The sequence below is a fragment of the Thamnophis elegans genome, chromosome 2, assembly GCF_009769535.1.
Source record: "Thamnophis elegans isolate rThaEle1 chromosome 2, rThaEle1.pri, whole genome shotgun sequence".
Lineage (NCBI taxonomy): Eukaryota > Metazoa > Chordata > Lepidosauria > Squamata > Colubridae > Thamnophis > Thamnophis elegans.
The window spans coordinates 113415775-113436312 of record NC_045542.1 but is presented as its reverse complement, the minus strand read 5'-3'; the positions used below and the strand labels follow the sequence as shown (position 1 = coordinate 113436312).

The following is a 20538-nucleotide window of genomic DNA, read 5'->3' as shown; positions in this document are numbered from 1 at the left end:
GAGCTTGGCATTCTCAATTTTGTGCTTCATGAATTCATGACACTATATTTCAAAAAGTATTTAATGCTCATTCGTATTAACAGTGTGTGCTTTTATTTCAACAGCTAAGTGCAAATATATGGGGAAACAGCAGAATCTAATAGAAATACCCATGATTTCATCAAGCCATTCAAATACTGTATGTGCTAGTTTAAAAGCTTTCATTTTCCAGCTGATGACTATGGGAATACTTACAGTCTCATTTTGCTTACTAAATACTGGCATGGCAACAGTGGTCATCAAAACCAATCCCTGATCGTCAGCAAGCTATGTTTTAAAAAAGAGAGAGATCAAGAGAACACAAACTAAGGTCACGATCAAGCCACAGCAATGAAGACATTCAAAGGAAGAGACTTCTGATTTACTAAAATAATAGCATTTAAATATAAACCTAGGTTGCATTGTTCCGGGGAACTTCAAAAGCACAGGCTAAGGCTCTAATAAAAAGTCTTCTCTTTAAAAAAAGAAAACACTTGGTGATAGTTTATTCATCTGTTGGATATAAGATGCAAATTTTGTATTCATTTTCTGGACATTTGGTTTCTTATAGGAAACCACATCTTTCCCCCACCCTCTAATAATCACACCACTGCAATAAAAAAACCATGGGGCATTAATGACATCAGTCTTCAGCTGGTTTCTGCATTCTGTTATTGAGGAACAGCATGACCACACAGGAATCACTGTAATTTTGGTAACCTTGAATTCTCAAAATGAGCAACGTTAAAATGAGTAGATGATAATCTTGCTAACTTCTGCAAACTCCCGGCTCACATATTGCATTATTCAGGAAAACATAAATGTCAGACAAATTCCAGATAAATAGAAAAGCATTTCTGCACCCAACTCCAATTTGGTTTCCACTGTCAGTCAATCTGAAGCTTGGATCCATTTAAGATATACGTTGTAATTAAACGTGCAGTAATTCCATATTAAGATTGCAAGTAGCTGATATTAAAAAGGGGGGAATCTTTTCTTCACAGAATTAATGGTTGATGAATTTTTCTGAAGCTGTTCCTAAAATATAAGATAGAGTTTTTCTTATATGATTTTCCAAGTCCCAGGAGGTTTGCCTGGCCTTAGTATGATTTAGGAATTGCAAATGTAAACTATATTGTGTGAGACAAACACGCAACTAAAAACCCATGACTAGACATTAGATACTTCACTACAAAATACATATGCAAGGAAAAAAAAATTACTCTTTAATCTTCTACTACCAGCAATACGATTAAAATTAAAGTGTTCACATACAGTATGTGGGAAAGCATTTCTCCAAGATTTTTATTGCCTCAAGAATTTCCTTCACACACAGTTCTTACATAGGTCTTCCACAGCTTCTTCCATCCATTCCATTTATTTTTATTATGTCCCCAGCTGGTAAAATCAGCAGGTTTTGTTGCTTGCATTATTCCAACTAGAAGCATGAAGTTGTACTTAGGCATCCCAAAACAAAAACTGCCCATTCAGAAAATATTTGTATACGGTTGTTTATAAGTACAAATGATGTTCTTAAAATAATTGCTGCAATGTGAATGTAAGTAAGTTTAACCATGTTGGGAATGGTTTGGATTAGGTGACCTAATCCAGAGAAACATGAGGGCTTGAGTTCATTCCAAGAAACCAATATGAGTAACCATTGTAATTCACACGAAGATAAAGTGAGGGAAGGAGAAGCATGTTCTCATGTAGATAAGATTTTGTGAGTATAGCTGTATAATAAAATTAGTTTTATATCTATATGGCAATGGTTTCTTAATCTGGTCTACCATATAGGGCTGACATCAAGAGCAATTCCAAAGTTATCCTTGGCCCATGATAATGTAAAACTGCCTGGGTTGTCCTTCAAATCCTTTTTAAAGAACAAGTTGAATATTGGAGTTTAGTAGGAAGAAAGAAGGATGTTCTGAGACATTTCTAAATTTTTATGTTGAGCTTCATCTGAAGTCATCTGAATAGCTGCTAATTGCAGAGGTTGTGTCATGACTAGCTACTTTCTACTTGCCCAACTTCAGGGAGGAATAAATGCAGTTCCAACTGTGGTCCTCTAGAAAGTAAACATGAGGATGAATGGACATGAGTTCTCAACTGGAAGTTTCAATATTTGTAATATGTTCCTTTTTTAACCAGAAAAAACAACAACATCTGACATACAGTATATTTGTAGTAAGTACAAACTGGTAGAAATCTTCAAAGAAAAAAATCAAAGGACTGCAGCAACAAATGGCTATAGTTTAGCTGATGTGAAAGGATAAAATATTTTTTAGTTTAAAGAAAAGAGATACTACACAGACTGTAATAGTTGATGCAATTCTCCATAAGACAAGAAGAGGATAAGTCTGGTGCACAAAATATTCTGCACTGTGTCAACCCAGAAAGAGTTTGAGAGCCCTGCAGCTAAAACATATTCTTAACATTTAATAGAGACACTACAGAAGAGAAGGAGACTTGGTGACTCTCTAAATTTCAGAGAAGATGCCTTATAGGAAAGAAGAGTCACAGTGGTTGGTGAGTCACTCCTATAAGGAATGTATACAAATAAAATATGCAGTATGCCAATTGGATTCACTGTCAAATGTACTATCTACAAGGAGCTAAAATCAGGATGTAATAGAATGACTTCCAGGAATTCTCAAGCATAATTATCCCCTTCCTGTTAATATATGTGGGAACCAGAAATACTTCAGAGAACAGCTACAACTACTGGTATATCACCAAAGACTTTAACAAAACTTTGAAAGAAAGGTTAAGCCCTGGGAGCTCAGGTGATTCTCAGTTTATGGAAGAGATCTGAAAAAAAAGGAAGAGAAATATTGCAAACCAATGACTACCTACCCAAATGATATTGACCGAAAAGATTTTCCTCCTGGGACCACAACTTGAGTAATCCACATGATAGTCTGTGGGCAGGAGATGCATAGAATTTCACAAAGAATGATTAAAACAAATATTTAGTTTCAATCTTGCTAGTTTGATTTAAAGGGGACATCAAATCCCATGAGTGTTGGAAATAAAAAAAAACAGAAATTAGGACCTCTGATGAGCATTTGCACATAGTAGAAAGTAGGGTCATTACACAAATGGGTCACTCATTAAAATATCAGAAGGAATACTGGCTCTTAAACCTTGTAGTTTTCAGTATCTAAACAGCAAGATTCAGCATGTGGGAGTAACAAGAGAAACCTAAACTTTTAGTATGGAAAATTAAATGTGACTTACTTATTTTAAGAGATTCACTAAGATGATTCCCTTGAAGGATACAATTTGTTAAAAAAAACAAAATGAGAAGAAACAGAAAAAGGAGAGTTGCAATAAATGCTGAAAATGTATATAAAACATTCAGAAATCAAAATGAAAGAACTTGGCAATGTTGCAGAGGTTCAAATAAAAACAATACTGTTGCTGGTGTTTATTATTTCTATTTATTCAAATAGCAATAAAAACTAGCTGGTGGCTTGGCCCAAATCCTATGTATTGGTTTTGAGAAATCACGGAGAGTGTATGAAACACTATATTACTCAGAGCAGTGTTTTTTTAAAAGAAGACCCAGTAAGTCAGTCTGACATAATATCAGTAACAGAAAGGATTCTAGAATTGATCGTCAAGAGATAATCTGTGACCATTTGAAAACAATGGATAATTGCAAGCAATCAGAATTGGTTTGTCAGGAACATATTTTGCTTGAATAGCTTTATCTTATTTTTTGATCAGGGAATTTTCTTAATAGAGTTTAGGAATGTTGTAACTGCAATATATCAATTGCAGCAAAATATTTGAGAAAGAACTTCCTGAAATTGTACACTCCAAACTAATCCAGTGTAGGATGGATGGCACCACAATTAAGTGAATATAGAAGAAACAGAAATTGTATTAAAGTCAGGGGTGAAATGCTACAGGTTCAGACCAGTTCGCCCGGTAGTAAAAATGCTACTGGTTTGCCCAAACAAATGTTTTTCCCAACAATTAGTTGTGATGCGTGATTTATATTTTCTAGAAAACAGGATTCCTGCTTTCTAGCTAATCTAAACCGCATGGCACAGTGGATTCCCCTCCTTGCTGTTTACTTACCTTTGCAGGCGGGCTTGGTAGCAGGCTTCGTCCACCCACCCGGACATCATCATGTCTGTTTTTCACCATCTACGCATGTGCGAAAGATACTATATGTGCGCGCACTGAACCAGTAGCAAAGGTATCAGGGGTGGATTTCGCCCCCGATTAAAGTGATCTCATCAAATTAGAAATTTGATTTCAAATGAAGGTGCAGTCCTGGATCTTTTTACTCTTTACTGTTTTTATTAAAGGACCCAGAGGCTAAAGGTTAAGACATGCCTATCTAACTTGCAGGCGATACAAAACTGTCTGGGACAGTTAATACCTTAAAAAATAGAAATTAAAATATAAATGAAGTGCTCAGTTGAGGAATGAGTTGAAAATAAAATAATGAAACTTAACAGAACATTCCAATGTTCTGCACACAATAGAAGTAGATCCTTTCCTATTGCTATAGTTAACTAAGCAATCAAATAAATTTATATGGCCTCCCAACTCACATATGTTGACACTAGGATTAGGTGGGTTTATGAGATTTTAAAAAAATCCTATAAAAAATCCCACCCACCTACAGCAGTGATAAGTACAATTGTACCAACCACTTGATTGGTTCCACATAGCCCTGGGGGACGGGAGAGGCAGGCCTGCACACAGAAGCATGTCTTCAAGGCCTTCTGGGAAAATAGCAAAGTGGGAACCAGTTTTCTTTCTCATGGAATATTTCATAAGGAAAGAACTACCACTGAAAGGCCCCTTTTCTTGGTCCCACCAAATGTATTTTCCTAGTATATGGAACCTGCAACATACCCTGCTTCCCCTCCTCCCCCTGGTGGGTCACTAGATCTAACTGGAGTCCTTCAAATACCTTGGCTCCAAGTCATGTAGGGAATTAAATATGATAACAAGCGCAATTCTTGCAAAAGAGTTGATGCCTGAACAAATCTTCCATAAAACTATGCAGGTTGGTATATTGTGAACCAACTGAAGCTTCTGGATAGTGTTCAAGGACAGCCCCATGTAGAGCACATTATAATAGTCCAAATGAGAGGTGAACCAAGGCATAGATGATTGTGACAAGGTGTTGGTCCAGGTAGGGGTGTAACTGGCCCACTTCTGACAGTTCTTCTGGTCACACCTTGAGTAGAAGTTGCAAGTCCAAGAGAATCCTCAAATTACACACTAGGTCTGTCTGGGGCAGGGCAACTTCATTCACAATCAAAGATGGCAATTCTCCAAGGACCAAGGAGCTCTGAACTCAAAGTTACTTCATCTCATCCAGATTGTTTTAGTCTATTGCTCCCCTTCTAGACTTCAAAGCCTCCAGACACCAAGAAAAGGTGGTTGCAGCCTCACTTAATTCAAAACAGGCAGTGGTATCCAACTTAGTATCACCTGCATACTGATGATATCTCATCCCATGACGCTGGATGATCTCACACAGCAGTTTCAAATAAGTGACAGATAGGAGCAGAAACAATACTGACCCTTGAAGGATCCTGCAAAGCAGGAGCCAGATGTCAGACCTCTCCACCCCCCCAGACCCCCGGATCATCAGCAACTGAAAATAGCTTGAGAGGAAGGAAGTTAACCAGAACATCACCAGCCGCCCCCCTCCCCGCATCACTCAGAGTCACACACATTGTTATGCACTTATAAAATGTATGATAACTATGGAAAATATGGACACCTGATTTGGTAATATGAAAAATTGATTCATACCACTCAAACATATGGATTTTCCCTCCAGGTTAGACTTGGCAGAATTAGTTTTATTACATTAGTCATATAGCACAGCAGTCCGAAAGCTTTTTGGCAATTTTTCCATGGACCATGAGAGAAAGATAATTTTTCCATGAGCTGGGAGAAGGATGGTTTCAGTTTTGCTTGCTCACCTTCTTAAAAAATTCAAATAAAGATATTTGCCAAATCTACGGCCTGAGCAATTTATGATCATTTCTACATATGATCTTTCACATTGTTTCGGTCTGCAGCGGGCCATAAACATCAATATTTCTAGTAATTGTGAACCACGGGATTTCAAATATTAACATACTACTTAATACAATTTGTTTGTATCATTGTCAATACAATTTTATTTTTATTTTGAATTCTTCTACATTCCAACCTCAAATGGAAGGATGTGTGTTTGTCCTTTGAAATGCAAGAATAATTAGATTAAATGTACTAACAAAGTCCAGATTCTTCCACCCTATTGCTTTGATTTTAAAGGCAAACACATTGCTGCTTCATCTTAAGTGCTTTCATGAAAGGGTATTTTCTTACAGTTCATGAGGCGCTTCCATTTCCATGTATAAATGGTGCATGTAAAATATTTAAGGAGACAGAAAGAGATAATGATTTTGGGGGCGGAAAGCATTTTATATGCTATATTATTACATTCCTTTTCTCTATGTGTGGGTGTACGCACGCATGTGTATTAATGTAGAATCACCTAAACAGTCACAACACACACACACACAAACGCACGCACACACACACACGCACACACAAACACAGACACACACTCTTACTTTAAAAGATGAAACTCATATTTAAATAATAATAAAACTTTTCAGTTTAGTAAGACTCCAGGGTTAAGTTCTTTGTTCCCTTCCTTGCTGCATTCTTGAAGAACTTCCTTCCTTGCTTCTGGAGCCAGGATTCAGTGGGGAAGAAAAGAGATCTTGAATTTTGAGAATTTTCCTCAAAATGGGGTAAAGATTTAGCACTAAGGTACTAAAACCCTGGTAGTACCTTCTCGAAACTTATCAATTAATATCCCACATACTCATCCTTGGAGATGCAATTGCCTTTGGTACCTATCCTTCTCCTTGGGACATCTTCCTTAACTGCTCACTTCTCTTTCCCCTCTGAAAGTGGTGGAATGTCAGGACTTGCTCGCCATCTCTTGGGAAATTGAAAGCTGGGATGGATCAAAGGGGGGCATGTTTTGGCATTCACACACAGTCCCAAATCTGAAAGGAGCCTTACCCTTTAAGGGATATTGACCACTTATAGTGGGCAAAATCTGATTGGCCTTCAGATGTGCCAGCTCAGTGTAGCGGTGGATGTGATGTGCCGATGCCTGGAAGCTTTCAGGATCTGGATGGGGACGAACAAATTGGTACTCAATCCCGATAAGACCGAGTGGCTTTGGATGTTGCCCCCGAAGGACAGTTCAGACAGTCCACCCTTGATCCTGGGGGTGTGTGAAAACTTACACCCCCTCAGAGAGGGCCCGTAATTTGGGGGTCCTCCTGGATTCGCAGCTGACACTGGAACACCATTTGTCGGCTGTGACCAGGGGGGCCTTTGCCCAGGTTCGCCTGGTACACCAATTGCGGCCCTACTTGGACAGGGGGGCACTTCAAACGGTCACTCATGCCCTTGTCACCTCAAGGCTGGATTATTGCAATGCGCTCTACATGGGGCTATCCTTGAAAAGCGTTCAGAGACTACAGCTAGTCCAGAATGCAGCCGCGCGAGCGATATTGGGTGTACCGAGATACACCCATATTACACCTGTCCTCTGCGAGCTGCACTGGCTGCCAATTGGTCTCCAGACGCAATTCAAGGTGTTGGTTATTACCTTTAAAGCCCTACATGGCTTAGGACCAGCGTATCTGCGAGATCGCCTACTGCCACACACCTCCCAACGGCCGATAAGATCCCACAGGGTGGGCCTCCTTTGGATTCTGTCAGCCGGACAGTGTCGGCTGGTGAGCCCCTGGAGGAAAGCCTTCTCTGTGGCTGCTCCAACCCTGTGGAATCAGCTACCCCCAGAGGTCCGGACCTTACCCAATCTCATGGCCTTCAGGAAAGCTGTTAAAACCTGGCTGTTCCAGTAGGCCTGGGGCTGTTGACCTTTTGTCAAGGTCCAGCTCCGATTAGAATGTATGTGTGTTGTGAATTTTTAACTTGTTCTTTTATTTTGCTTTTCTTTTTTTTTCTTTCTTTGTAAGCCGCCCGGAGTTCTCCGGGATTGGGCGGCCTATAAATTTAATTTTTTAAAAAATGTGTCTACATCCATCCAAAAAAAGTTTGATGTGTCTACGCCTACAAAAAACTTGTCCATAGCAGGAAAGCCACAATGCAGGTACAGGGATAGTGGAGGAAAGGAAAAGGGGAGAGGGGTTACAGATATGCCTGTTATCTAGTAACAGACTATGAGATCCAGTGATAGGGTTTATTATATGGATTTTCTCTATTGTATTATTGGCTATTTCAGTCTAAAGCGTGAGCTTTGTGCTACAGCTAAAACTTAGGAATTCACTAAGTGACAGGAATTTTCTGTAAGTTAAAAACCTTCCTGGTTTCTTAATTCTTCAAATTAATCTTTACTTTTGAAACTAATTCCTGACTATTTTCAATGTTTCCCATAAAATCTTCCATTTCTTTACATTTTTATACTTTTTAAACAGAATTCAGGTTTCTTTTAAGGAAGCTTTTTCTTGTCTGATTTGGGTCTTCTAAGAACCTAATTGTACACAAAAAGTCCCTTACTTCCCCCACTAGTTTAGGATCTATTTGTAATCATTTTCCTGAGAAGAGTCACTTTCACTGTTTATGGAGATCCAGTTTAGGATTCCTTCTCTGTTTCCTTCTCTCCCCCACTCCCAAATCAAGGTCTAAATTTCATTCATGCCTTTAAAATTATTTTGTCTGAAATGTATTTTAGGTATGTTCTCCTTGTCTTTGTTACTCATCAAAAATCTATTAGACCTTAAAAATGGTCATAACAAAAAACTTTCGTTATGCATGTATGAGCTCAAGTACATTTAGGATTCCTCCAAAGTTGTCAGTTGGCTTATATTTCCACCTCCTGGTCAGTTTCTAGTTTTTACGATTTCCACAGTAATCTATTTAGCATTCTGGGTGTACATAATGATTGTATATATGACAATCATTGAAGTGTTACATAATCACAGGAGGCAATGGTGGGGAAATGTTCCATTCCAATACCCAAGGCAGCATCATTAGAACCTGAGAATTAGGGGTGCCACTAGAATGTCTACAGAATTTCCCAAGCAAACAATACTGGAATTGCTGAATAATTTGTAGGAGCTCTCCTTGTAAAATTCCTCTGCTCCAATCTGTCTGAAATGTACCCTCTTGAAAGGGAAAAAAACCTGTATCAAAAATATTTTACATTTCTATTTTAACAAAGAAACAAACCTGTAGACATCTCCTTCTTTTTGTATAAGATTAAAAGATTTAAAAAGCCAACACCAGAAAATCTGCACCTATGTTTCTGACATTTGGCAGGTTTTAAATCTTAAAAATTCTTCAGTGCTAGCAAACATTAGCCAATTCTATTCAAAATAATAATACAAAGAAAACTGAATGTGAAAGGCAAAACACTGGATTACTGAAACTCATTTTGGATTCCGCCCCAAGTTTGATTAGGCAGCTTATAAATCTGTCCAAGTTAAATTAGCCTGGATTCTGAATTGCTTAATCAAACTTCAGATCTGACCTTGTGATGAAAACATTTTGTAATCAGTAACCTAAGAACCCATGAGCGAGATTTCAAGTACACCCTTGAAGTACTCCAGAATTTGCACTAGAAAAGAGCTATTCAATGTGTAAACAAGTAGTGTCAACTTGCCAGGACTATGTTCTTTTACAGCAATGTGTAAAATTGTTGTTATTCTCCAACTAATTTCTGGGCAAAAAAAAGCCAGAATGGAAATACATTATAAATAGGAACATTAAAAATTATTTTAAAATAGTAGAAGTAGTAAAAAAAATAATACAGTTTTTATAGCTTCGAAACACCAAGAAAAATGTAATTAATCCAAACCAGTTACCTTCCTCATCATTCTTAGAAACTGACATTTTAGCAATGGGTAAAGTTTAGCCTTCCATCCTTCCGAGGTGGGTAAAATGAGGACCCAGATTGTTGGGGGCAATATGCTGACTCTCTGTAAACCGCTTAGAGAGGGCTGAAAGCCCTATGAAGTGGTATATAAGTCTAAGTCTACTGCTATTTAGAGCTATCAGAATGGCTTCAGAGTAAATACCCATTGTTTCTAAGAATGGGCAATTCTGATCATACAGGTAGTTCTCAATTTATGATCATTCATTCGGAAGCCATTCAATGTTATGACAGTGCTGAAAAAATAAACTTACAACCTACACCCAAAGATATGGCAATGCCAGTGCCCCCATGGTCACATGATCAATATTCAGGTGGTTGGCAACCTTCCTGCACTTACAAGTGGACGGGCACTTCAACTCCCTCCATTTGACTTACTATCATAATTGGGACTGGGATTGCCGTCATAAATCAGTGCAAGCATGATTCTGGGGCTGCTTGCTGCCCCCATAGGGCAGGGTGCAGGGCAAAGGGTTGAGTTAGGATTATAGGTGGTTGGAGGGTTGGAGACAGTTTCTTATTTTACTGAGGCTCAGGGCTGGGTAAGACCCGGAATGGCTTGGATAGGAATGAGTACTTATTAATAAGCTTTGAGTCTTGATTAGGAACCATAACAGTGAGTGCCGGGATTGCTGTTGTAAATCAGTGCAGTCACGTAATGTTTTGCTTTATGACCTACAATGGCAATCCCAATCCCAATTGTGGTTCTAAATTGAGTGCCACCTGCATAAAATGGGCTGGCTTCTGAATGAATCCAACATTGTTGTGTTGAAGCAAGGAATGTTCAGGGGGGGAAGTCTGTGTTCTTTAATCATAAATTGTTCATTCAGTGTTGTATGTCTGCATCTATACAGGTTGCAGTCAAGGGTGAAACAGGAAGGCATAATGAAGATGCAGTTTTCCACAACGTATTTTACCTTGAATATTCAAAGAAGGTTTTCATGTACAAACAAGAGATATAAATAAGTGCCACTTCAAAAAGGAAAAAAAATCATACACCAATCACTATATTGAAGCATTTTTTCTTCTGAACTTCATTTGATTTAATTTAGCTTCTTTAATAAAATCTCTAATGTTTCTCCCAGTGCAGTTTCATGACAAGATCAAGACTGTAAATTTTCCATTCTTTATGTAATTCAACACCTTGAAGAATGAAAAAAAAAGTAAACGAAGCAAAGAATGATGAATGGTGGGCCTAGATTTTTCAAAGCAAATTTGTGTTAGGATAAAAGGACAGCATGCTGTGCTCTAAGAAAAGAGAAAAGGAATTTCTGGAAACTTTAAATGAACAGTTATTGCCCAAGTCATGTACTTAAAACATTTGAGAATGTTGGGGAAAAAACAATATTTTTAAACAGAGCAGAATAATTTTCTTAAGGTGAACTCTCTTTCATTAAAATGTGTAATAGATACAGTAGCCTCCCCCGGTTTTACAGAGGATCAGCACAAAATACCTCACAATAGGAATAAGTTAATACATCTTGAAGCCCGCTGCTCCCACAAATCATGTAAAACAATACCTTAGTGGGCTGTTATAGTGGAACACTTATGTCTGAGTGACACGGCAGAAGAGAAATCAAGTGTGCTAATTCATATCCACAAACTCCACAAACAAATAAAATGATTTCTTTACTCTAAATAAATCATTCCTCCCTCCCCCAAGGAAACACAAAGGAAGAGATCATACATTTCATACGTTGCTAATTCCTTATTGTATTTTAAATTGACCTGGACATAATTCCTAATTTGGATGGTTCATTATTAATATAATAACCATTTTGAAATGTGCCATTTCACATGTTCCCTCTATTTAGAAATCCTGTGTGCAATGTTTCATTCTATATTCTAAAGCCCATTTAAAGAAAGAAATCTGGTGCCTGCTTTCTTTTGTATCTTTTGTACTACAAAAAAAATTGCTTATGCATTTTATGAACTATTTCTAAAATGAATCTATCTATCTATCTATCTATCTATCTATCTATCTATCTATCTATCTATCTATCTATCTATCTATCTATCTATTGATCGATCCATCCATCCATCCATCCATCCATCCATCCATCCACCCACCCACCCACCCATCCATCTCACTACACATGAAATAACTGGTAATTCTAAGATTTGAAATCTGCCCCAAATTCATGAAAATTTTCTGAATGGTCATTAATAGTCATAATTAAAAAGTAACAGTTGTACTGCTATTTCTTTAATTATGTTTAAATGATACCAGAATATTTACATGTCATGTATATGAAAAAAAACCACCGAGAGATTGGCAATCCATAAACAATGACTGACATAATCATAAAAATAGCTAAAGTGAAGATAAATTTGATACAGACTGACAAAGCTGACATATTATGCGAGATTTTTTAGATGTTCTATTGACCAGTATATAAAATTGAATCATAAAGTTTCTTTGATCATTTATAACCAAATAAATTTGACTTATTCTTCCTTTCTTGGTTGATCACTAATAGGGAACTATCTCTGAATCAGGAGGAAACAGACAGATGTATAAAAGGAAGAGAGTTCTAGATTGCTGAAAACAATTCAATCCAAACCAGATGAAAATAATTGAATGTAAAAGGTTCAACTGTCCTCCCAAGTAGTGATTTTTGTTCTGAAGTAGTGAACTTCTAATAAACTTTCAGATATGTAGCTGAGGATGTTTTTTGGATCTAGTTCTGTTATAAGATGAGCTGTGAAAGATAGTTTTAGTTGTATAATGACTGTTCCCGAACCAAGGCAACTATTTAACAATTTATGTTCTGAAAATTTCCCATCTGGATGACTGGCATGCCATGTCAAGGGATATGTGGTTCTGCCTTTAAAAATCCCCCTTGAGTCCATAATATGGCTGCTAGGTGTCTGTTTTAATCACTGTGTGTGTTTGTGTGTGTGTGTTTTGTGTGTGTGTGTCTGTCTGTTTTGTCATCTGCACTGGCAGTTTGTCCATTTCCAAATGGATTTTATTTGAAATGCAGGTTTTAACCTGCAGAGCCATAAATGACTGTATTTTAAACTCAAGGTCATAATCTCCAAATGCCCTTGCAACAAACAAGTAAGGGAATAGCCACAGAAATGCTGACCATTTTAATTATGATTCAGTCTGCAGTAGATTGTCCCCAGTTGAGTTAATCTGAGGAATAAAAGATCCTACAATAAGTACCAATAAAAATCTTTGAGGACAGGCTACAATCTGAGTGCCCCCCCCCCCACACACAAAAGGGAAATCATTTTAGTAGGATTGTGAAAACCGTTCAAAGGCAAAGGGACTGAACTGCTGCTTTGAATCAAATCTTTAGATCAAACAGCCGAATCAGTTGAATGCATTAAATCAAATCAGGTGGCTTGCAACCAATTTCATGATTTAATGGACTTTTGCACATGTACACACATATTTTTCTTACCATTAATTCAAATAAAAAACTGTAGACTTGGCTCTTCAAATTGAATCAACCCTTTGAATCAATTCACTAATCACAATCAGATCCTGGGTGATTTACACATTGCTAGTTTTCAGGATTTTCATAGCTTTACAGTTATTTTACTGCAGGTTTTATATTTGATTTTATGATACAGACTTTTTAATTTGCCTTGCTTCCCTCTGAGAAGCAATAATATTTCATCATTGCAATGTATGTTTGTGATATGTATGCAACTATATACATATCACATACATAACTAAAGTTTAATATGGAAAATTTAAATATATTCTTCAGAATGAATACACAGAAATGAAAGGTCAAAAAATATAAGTTATTTAAAACCACCATTCTCTTTCATTGTAAGTCTGATAATTTCAGTGACTATGGCTAATAGTAATAGAAAAAGAATACTGCTTCTTGCAATAATGACTAGTTATATGCAAAATGGATCACAACATGGTTGGCTGGAGAATTCTGGGAGCTGAAGTCTACTTAGCTTAAAGTTCCCAAGATTGAGAAACACAGCTATATATTCAAATAAAATACAGCACATACTCAGACACCATATGGGAAAACATGCACTTGTGTTGACTCAGTCATTCATAAAGAATGCATCAACCTGTGCAGTGATCTTCTTCAAAATGCCAGGTGGATTTGAAAGCCTCTCATCAAGGTCCACTTCATTGGGAAAAAATCTGAATGTTATATTTTTAAGATTAAAAATGAAGAAAATGCCTTCTTATCCAATCAACCATTTCCACTCTGGGTTTTGTATCATGTTCATCACAGATACCCAACAGTTACTTTTCTTTGGAAATAGATTTGATGGTGACAATGTAGCTCAATCTAATCTTTCTTTCTGAGGACTGTAACTCTTGATCCAAAGAAGCTGTTCATCTTGCCCACACTAAGTGTGCAATTCGATAGTACTAGATTAGTCCTAGCAAGGTTTTTATTTTAGTGTTCAAAGAATATTTACAGGAATCTTGCATTGAATGGCTGTACTGTCAGAGATATATCGGAATGGACAAAGCCCATGGTAAAAGCCATGGAAGTTCGATGCAGTTCTAAGTAGTGTGCATAGAAATATATTCTTAATTAAGAAATATATTTTTGCTAATCCACTGAAGAAATATTAGTGCTTTCAAAAATGTGCATATATTAATACTAAAAAATCATTTTGTTTGTTTAGTTAATGCAGAGAAGGAAGCCTCTGACCCTTCAAATATGGTTCCATTAAATCTTCTAGTAACGGCCCTGATGAGAGCTTTGGGGAGCTGAAATTCATTAGTATCTGGAGGGTCACAAATTATCTGCTCTTGAATATAGCATAGGGAAGAGTGGCAGCTAGCTTAAGGATGATTAGAATCAATATTATATTCTAAGCCCATGGAATGTGCTGAAAATTGAAAATAGCTGCTGCAAAATAAAAAAAAATATGGAAAATAATTGCCAAAAAATCTTTAGAAGTGTAAAAGACTGTAGCAAGTCCAAGAAAAGAAACGGGACTGATGAGGCAAACATATTAAACCTTGTAGTCCCTTAATATTTTGTGATATTGCAAGAAAGCCCATGCTGCTGTATTTTATTTCATTTTTCATACTGCTCTTTATTTTCTTCTTAACAAAAGTGAGGAATATCCCTGCCTACAAATTGTACTCAGTGATTTGGAGATAATTTCACAAAATGAAGGCATAGTTATATTTTCACAATATTTTGCAAAAGAGATCATATCTATCCTTAAAACTTATTTCAGATTTTCTAGTGGTGAGGCTGGCATTTAGCTGGATCATTAAAGAACTGAACATAAGGGAGTCAAGTAGGAAATAGCTGTCTCTCTTTGCTTTTAGAATTCTAAGTCAGAATTCCTGAAATTGTGATAGTATGCTTAAAAACTATAAAACTCTTGTGCAAATATTACAACGGACAATGTTGCATCTATCATATGTAGTAAGATTTAATACCACAAGAACTTTAGGAACGTTATCCTTCAAGTCTACCACAATAGCTATTTCAAAATTGTGATCACGAAAGACATCTTACTTGCAACATGAAACAGAATATTTAGCAAACTTTTGCTTTGTCACTATTTAGTTTCGTAGCAAATGAGTGAGGCTAGTTTTAAAGGCGATCATAATTTTCAAGAGACTGTGATTTTTTTTAAAGAAAAGGATAAGATGCTGAATAATTCTTTGTAACATAGGGTTTTTTTTCATTAAAATTTGCTCAGCCATGGCTGTTTCCTCTGTAAAAAAGTAGACATTTACTTTTTTGTACAATGAGAAGAATAGTCAGAAACTATTTGTAAGAAAAACAGCCAGTAAAGAAAATATTAAACATTATTAAATACAATTCCCATCAAATTAAGGCTCTTCCCTAACTATAAATGCTTTAAGGAATAATAATACCCAGATAAAACCATTCTTGCTTCTGTCTAGGTTAAACATAAAAAAATGTTACTGCTAAATCTATTCATCCAGACAGTGTGTTTGTGTGTGTGTGTTTTATTGTCCACATTTATTGAAAGGAGATAGCAAGATCAGGAGAGAAGAATGGGTGGGGTGAGAGGCTATAGTTCAAAAATAGAGAAAAAAGAAATCAAGCTAGCCACATAGACCAGAAGGCCTTCAGACTCCTACAATTGAAATCAGATCCTTCAAGAATAAGTTTAAAAATAGAGATTACTGTATTACCGTATTAGTGGAGATCCTTGGAAGCTACAAATGGTGTCCCTAATTATATGATGGCATTTCACTTCAAGGCATTTGTTGTTATACTTTTATCTCAATTACATTTGCAAATTATACATGAAATTGCAATGGGCACCAAGTGATACAGTATGTTGTAGCAGCCGCCATTATTATTTGTGAGATCATGAAATGCTATGAGATAGCTCTGGAACAGACCATATCAAAGCAGAAGCTGTACACTAATAATACCAGCACATTGCATGGAAACTTTTCTGCACAACATGTATGTTAGATGCACTCAAAGGCTTTTGAGAAGACAATACAATGGGGACCAGTGAAAGAATGTAGCTGGGTATATAGTTCATTTGTTTCCATAGAATAAATACCTTTGAATGACTTCTCTGTAAGATTAAAGCTACCAGTCCATAGAGATTCTGTAGAGATTCTCAGTCATCCAGGTCATGGTTGTCCCAAAGATTAAGGCTACCCATTTTTTTCTAAGTCAAAACAAAATGCATCCTTTATTTGTACAAAGCAGTAGTCCACCCTGTCTCCATTTGGTTTAAATTACTCTCATGTTGTGTCTCAATTGTAACTCAGTGGGTGATATGCCTATACATAGAGTCCTGCCCTAATTTAAACAATGTCATGCTCTCCAGTTTATTAGTGGTGACATTGTTAAGCATTTCACTGATCATCATTGTAAAGTAATTTCATGATGTAGAAGCGTGAGGAGTTGGTGATTTCTTCAAGTATTGACTGAAAATAGTTTACCTTTTGAGCCTGAGGAAGCTGGGGAAGGAGGGAACAAGAACAGAATAGAAGAGGCCATCATTATATAATGAATATAATATATTTAAGCCACTTTAGCTGCTTAATTAAAAGAAAACACCAAGGTAATAATGAGAAAAGGAGCTAGCATGAGAAATAGTTCTACGTTAGTTCAATGCATGACAGTGGGATTACAGGAAGTCAAGATGACTTTTGTCTGTGGCATACCAGTCATGCTGTTTGTGAAAATGCTTTCATGCTATAAGGAAGAACTTTCCCCAAAGAATGGGGAAATGTACATTCACACAAACAATCCGGTACAGATCCCCTGAAGCCAGCCTTTTATACAATCCTTAGGAAAATTCATTCTGATCAATGTATCCTTTAGTTTGCTTAGATATAATGGTTTGTGATGTTTAAACACAAGTATGTGCTGCAAAGGTGTGACACAAGAATGGTTTTGTCAGTGGAAGCTGTGGAAGCTTAACATCCTATTATATCTGACTGTTCTGTTGAAACCACTGAATCCCTTTGAAATGTTGGACTTTGGCTAGATCATTTTGTTAATATACATAATTGAAAAATGAATTCCTCCAGGCATTTTCATTGTATCAGGAACTCTAATTTTTTTTAAATGGAACATTAAGAGTGCATACTTACTATTACCTTAAAAAAGTCATATTAAATTTCATAATACCTATGAAAAATGGCATTTTTCTATCTTCAATAGAGTTTACTACATAAAGCAACGACCTTCTATTCCCTGCTCCAAGCTTGTTTTCCTTAGAACTCATTTCCCAACCATGAGATACAGCTATCACAGCTATTCAGCTATATAGCTTTTATCACATATAAAATAAGAAGAAATTTACAATATTGTATTATATAATTTTATTGTGATCAATTACCAGTTACTAGAAATATACAATTACCCAAAAGGAGGTGGGAGAAACTATTGGACTTCCAAACTACATTGTAGTTATGGACTTTTGGGGAAAAATTCCACTGCAATCTGTTATAGAGTAATAGCAGTATGTTTATGGAGATTCTCATGATCATGATTGTCACAAGGGTGCTTTTTCAAGAGGGAATTGGGCTTTCTGGTTTTCCTTTGAAGACGTTTTGCTTCTCATCCAAGAAGCTTCTTCAGCTCATTCTTTGAAAGGTCTTCAAAGAAAAACCAGAATGTCTAGTTGCCTCTTGAAAGAGCACCTTTGGAACAGTAACAGCAGCAGTAGTAATAATAATAATAATAGTAGTAAATTTATTAAAACCTCATAGTATATGTGATATATTGTATGAAGCATAAAGGAACCACTCTCTCTTTTAAAACAGCCCATCCTCAGATATTTGGACTAACCTCTTTTTTCAAAGACCTGTGAAAATTAGTCAATGAGGACCATCCTATTCCTATTCCTGAAATATGGCACATCAGATTGGGTGTTATTAGTCATAATATAACTAGTTTTAATTGCTAAATTTGTTGTAAGCTACTCAATATATCAGAGTTCGGAGTAACATATAAAGCAAAATAAATGAAACCAAGTCAAATTTGGAGGTCTTTCTAGAGTTACAACATTAATCTGAATTAAAAGCCATACAAGGCTAAGGCTACAACTTCACCTTGGACTGAGACCTAGATAGTCTGACAGTCTAAAATGTCTTTGTAATTTTAAAAGACAACAAAATAAGAATAGCCATTTGAAAACTAATATAAAGAAATAAATTTGCTCTTCCTCCTATACAATCAGCTTCAGAGTACCTAAGTTAGCCAGTAATATGGATGGTCACATCATAACTGCACTTGCTTGATATCTGCCTATGTCATACTACATGTACAAAAATGCTGCTCCTTGGATACTTTGTGGAAATATGAAAATAGTATAGTTTGGAATCCAAGCTGGCAGATTCCTTTCTTAATCCTGGACTAAAAAGCCATAATAGAAAAGAATCAGTTTTCTTAATGAAGGATATCAAGGGAAAAACTTTTGAGTGCTCACTAACTTTAAAGCTCAACTAGCAGCATGCTGTAAGACTCAATCAGATATCTTTTATATTTCACAGGATTTAAATCCCTCTGCAAAATATGGGACAGTAGATTTATATCCTGATTTCCTTGCCAATGATACTAGTAACAAAACCAAACAAGATTTAAGCCATCAATTTGCAAAAATATTTTAATAAAGTTAGATGAATCCTGACAAAAACCGAGGGCAATTTATTTCCCATTTAGATGTGCAGCAGTAAAGACCCAAATTTTTGTTGAAAAGGTATTCTGGAATATTCAACTTCCAAATCTGGCCACAAAGTCTGCTCTTGAAGTTTGAAAACAACAATTTCAGCTTTTGTACACATTTTATGTTCAATTCATATTCATATGGATATGAATTCATATCCAATGCTTGAAGGAAAAGGGAAGAAATATAATTGTTAATACAATTTGCTCCTGTTTGCTAGACATTCATTAAGGGTGCCTATTTCAGCACATATCAGAATGGAAATTAATTGAATTTGACTCAGTTTTTCATTTGAGAACATGAAGTTCTCTGATGTTATTTTGCACTTCAACTCCTAGAATTCACAAGCAACACAGACATTCTGGAGGCTCTATAAATTGTAACAAGAATTTAGTCTTTAAATACTTGGATGCAAAAAAGAAAACCTGTAAAGATTTTGTCAGTTCTTGGAGATAATCTAGGTTGGGAAACAGAATCACAAGGTTGATTTTGGAGCAATGATGACGACAGTTAGCATTTCTCATCCTTGGCCACTTGAAAATGCAAGGACTTCAATTCCATGAACACTGGAAGTTGAGGCCCATAGGTCTTAAAGCATATCTGTCTGTCTGTCTAATTTCATATTTCTTAACTGCCCATCGTTCTCAGATAGGGGCTCTGGGCAATGTACAACATAAGCTGTTACTGTTCAAGTTCATCTCTATGACTCTCTATAGCTTTCGATATCACCAGAGATTCATTAGGATTTATTGTCTTCCTCTTTATTACTACTACCTACTACCAGATGAAAAAATAAAGGATAGGCACATCTCCCTACATGCCTTTATTAGAAATGAAATATATTTTATTGAGTTGAGTGGGCTTTTATAAATTTTGCTTTAAAATTAAGGGTTATTTACAATAGTAGTAATTGCAGTAAATAAACACATAAAACAATATGAATAGGAATAGCAGTTAAGACTTGTTTACTGCTTTATATTTAATGCTTTACAGCACCCGCTGACTAGTGACTTATAGTGTAAGCATATTGCCCCCAACTATCTGGCTCATTTTATCAACCTTGGAAAGATGGAGGACTGAGTCTACTTTGAGTCCCATCAGGATCAAACTCCAGGCTATGGGCAGAGTTAGCCTGCAATACTGCATTCCAATCACTGCGCCACCAGAGCTCATATATTCATTATTTTTGAATAATGAATAGTCTTGAAATATTGTTACAGGAAAAAACTGTCATATCAAATGTCATCATAATGACTATATGTACAATTGGTGATATCATACAAATGTTTTTACATCCTGTTACAGTGCTGATTAATTCATCAGCTGTCACCATGGCTTAGCTTGGCAGGATATAAGTAGCTGCAAATTAAATAATCAAAGCTGTAAATGACCTATTTCCTCTTTCCTTTCTATGTAATGAAAATTACTTTTCATATTTTTAC

The 20538-nt window shown here is 36.3% G+C and overlaps 1 protein-coding gene across 1 annotated transcript in view; it reads right to left on the bottom strand.

Moving 5' to 3' along the window:
* Nucleotides 1-20538, bottom strand: part of CACNA2D3 (calcium voltage-gated channel auxiliary subunit alpha2delta 3) — a 594623-nt gene that overhangs the window by 142323 nt on the left and 431762 nt on the right. Inside the window, 1 exon segment of the mRNA XM_032208561.1 lies at nt 235-306. Coding sequence (XP_032064452.1) covers nt 235-306 — 72 coding nt within the window.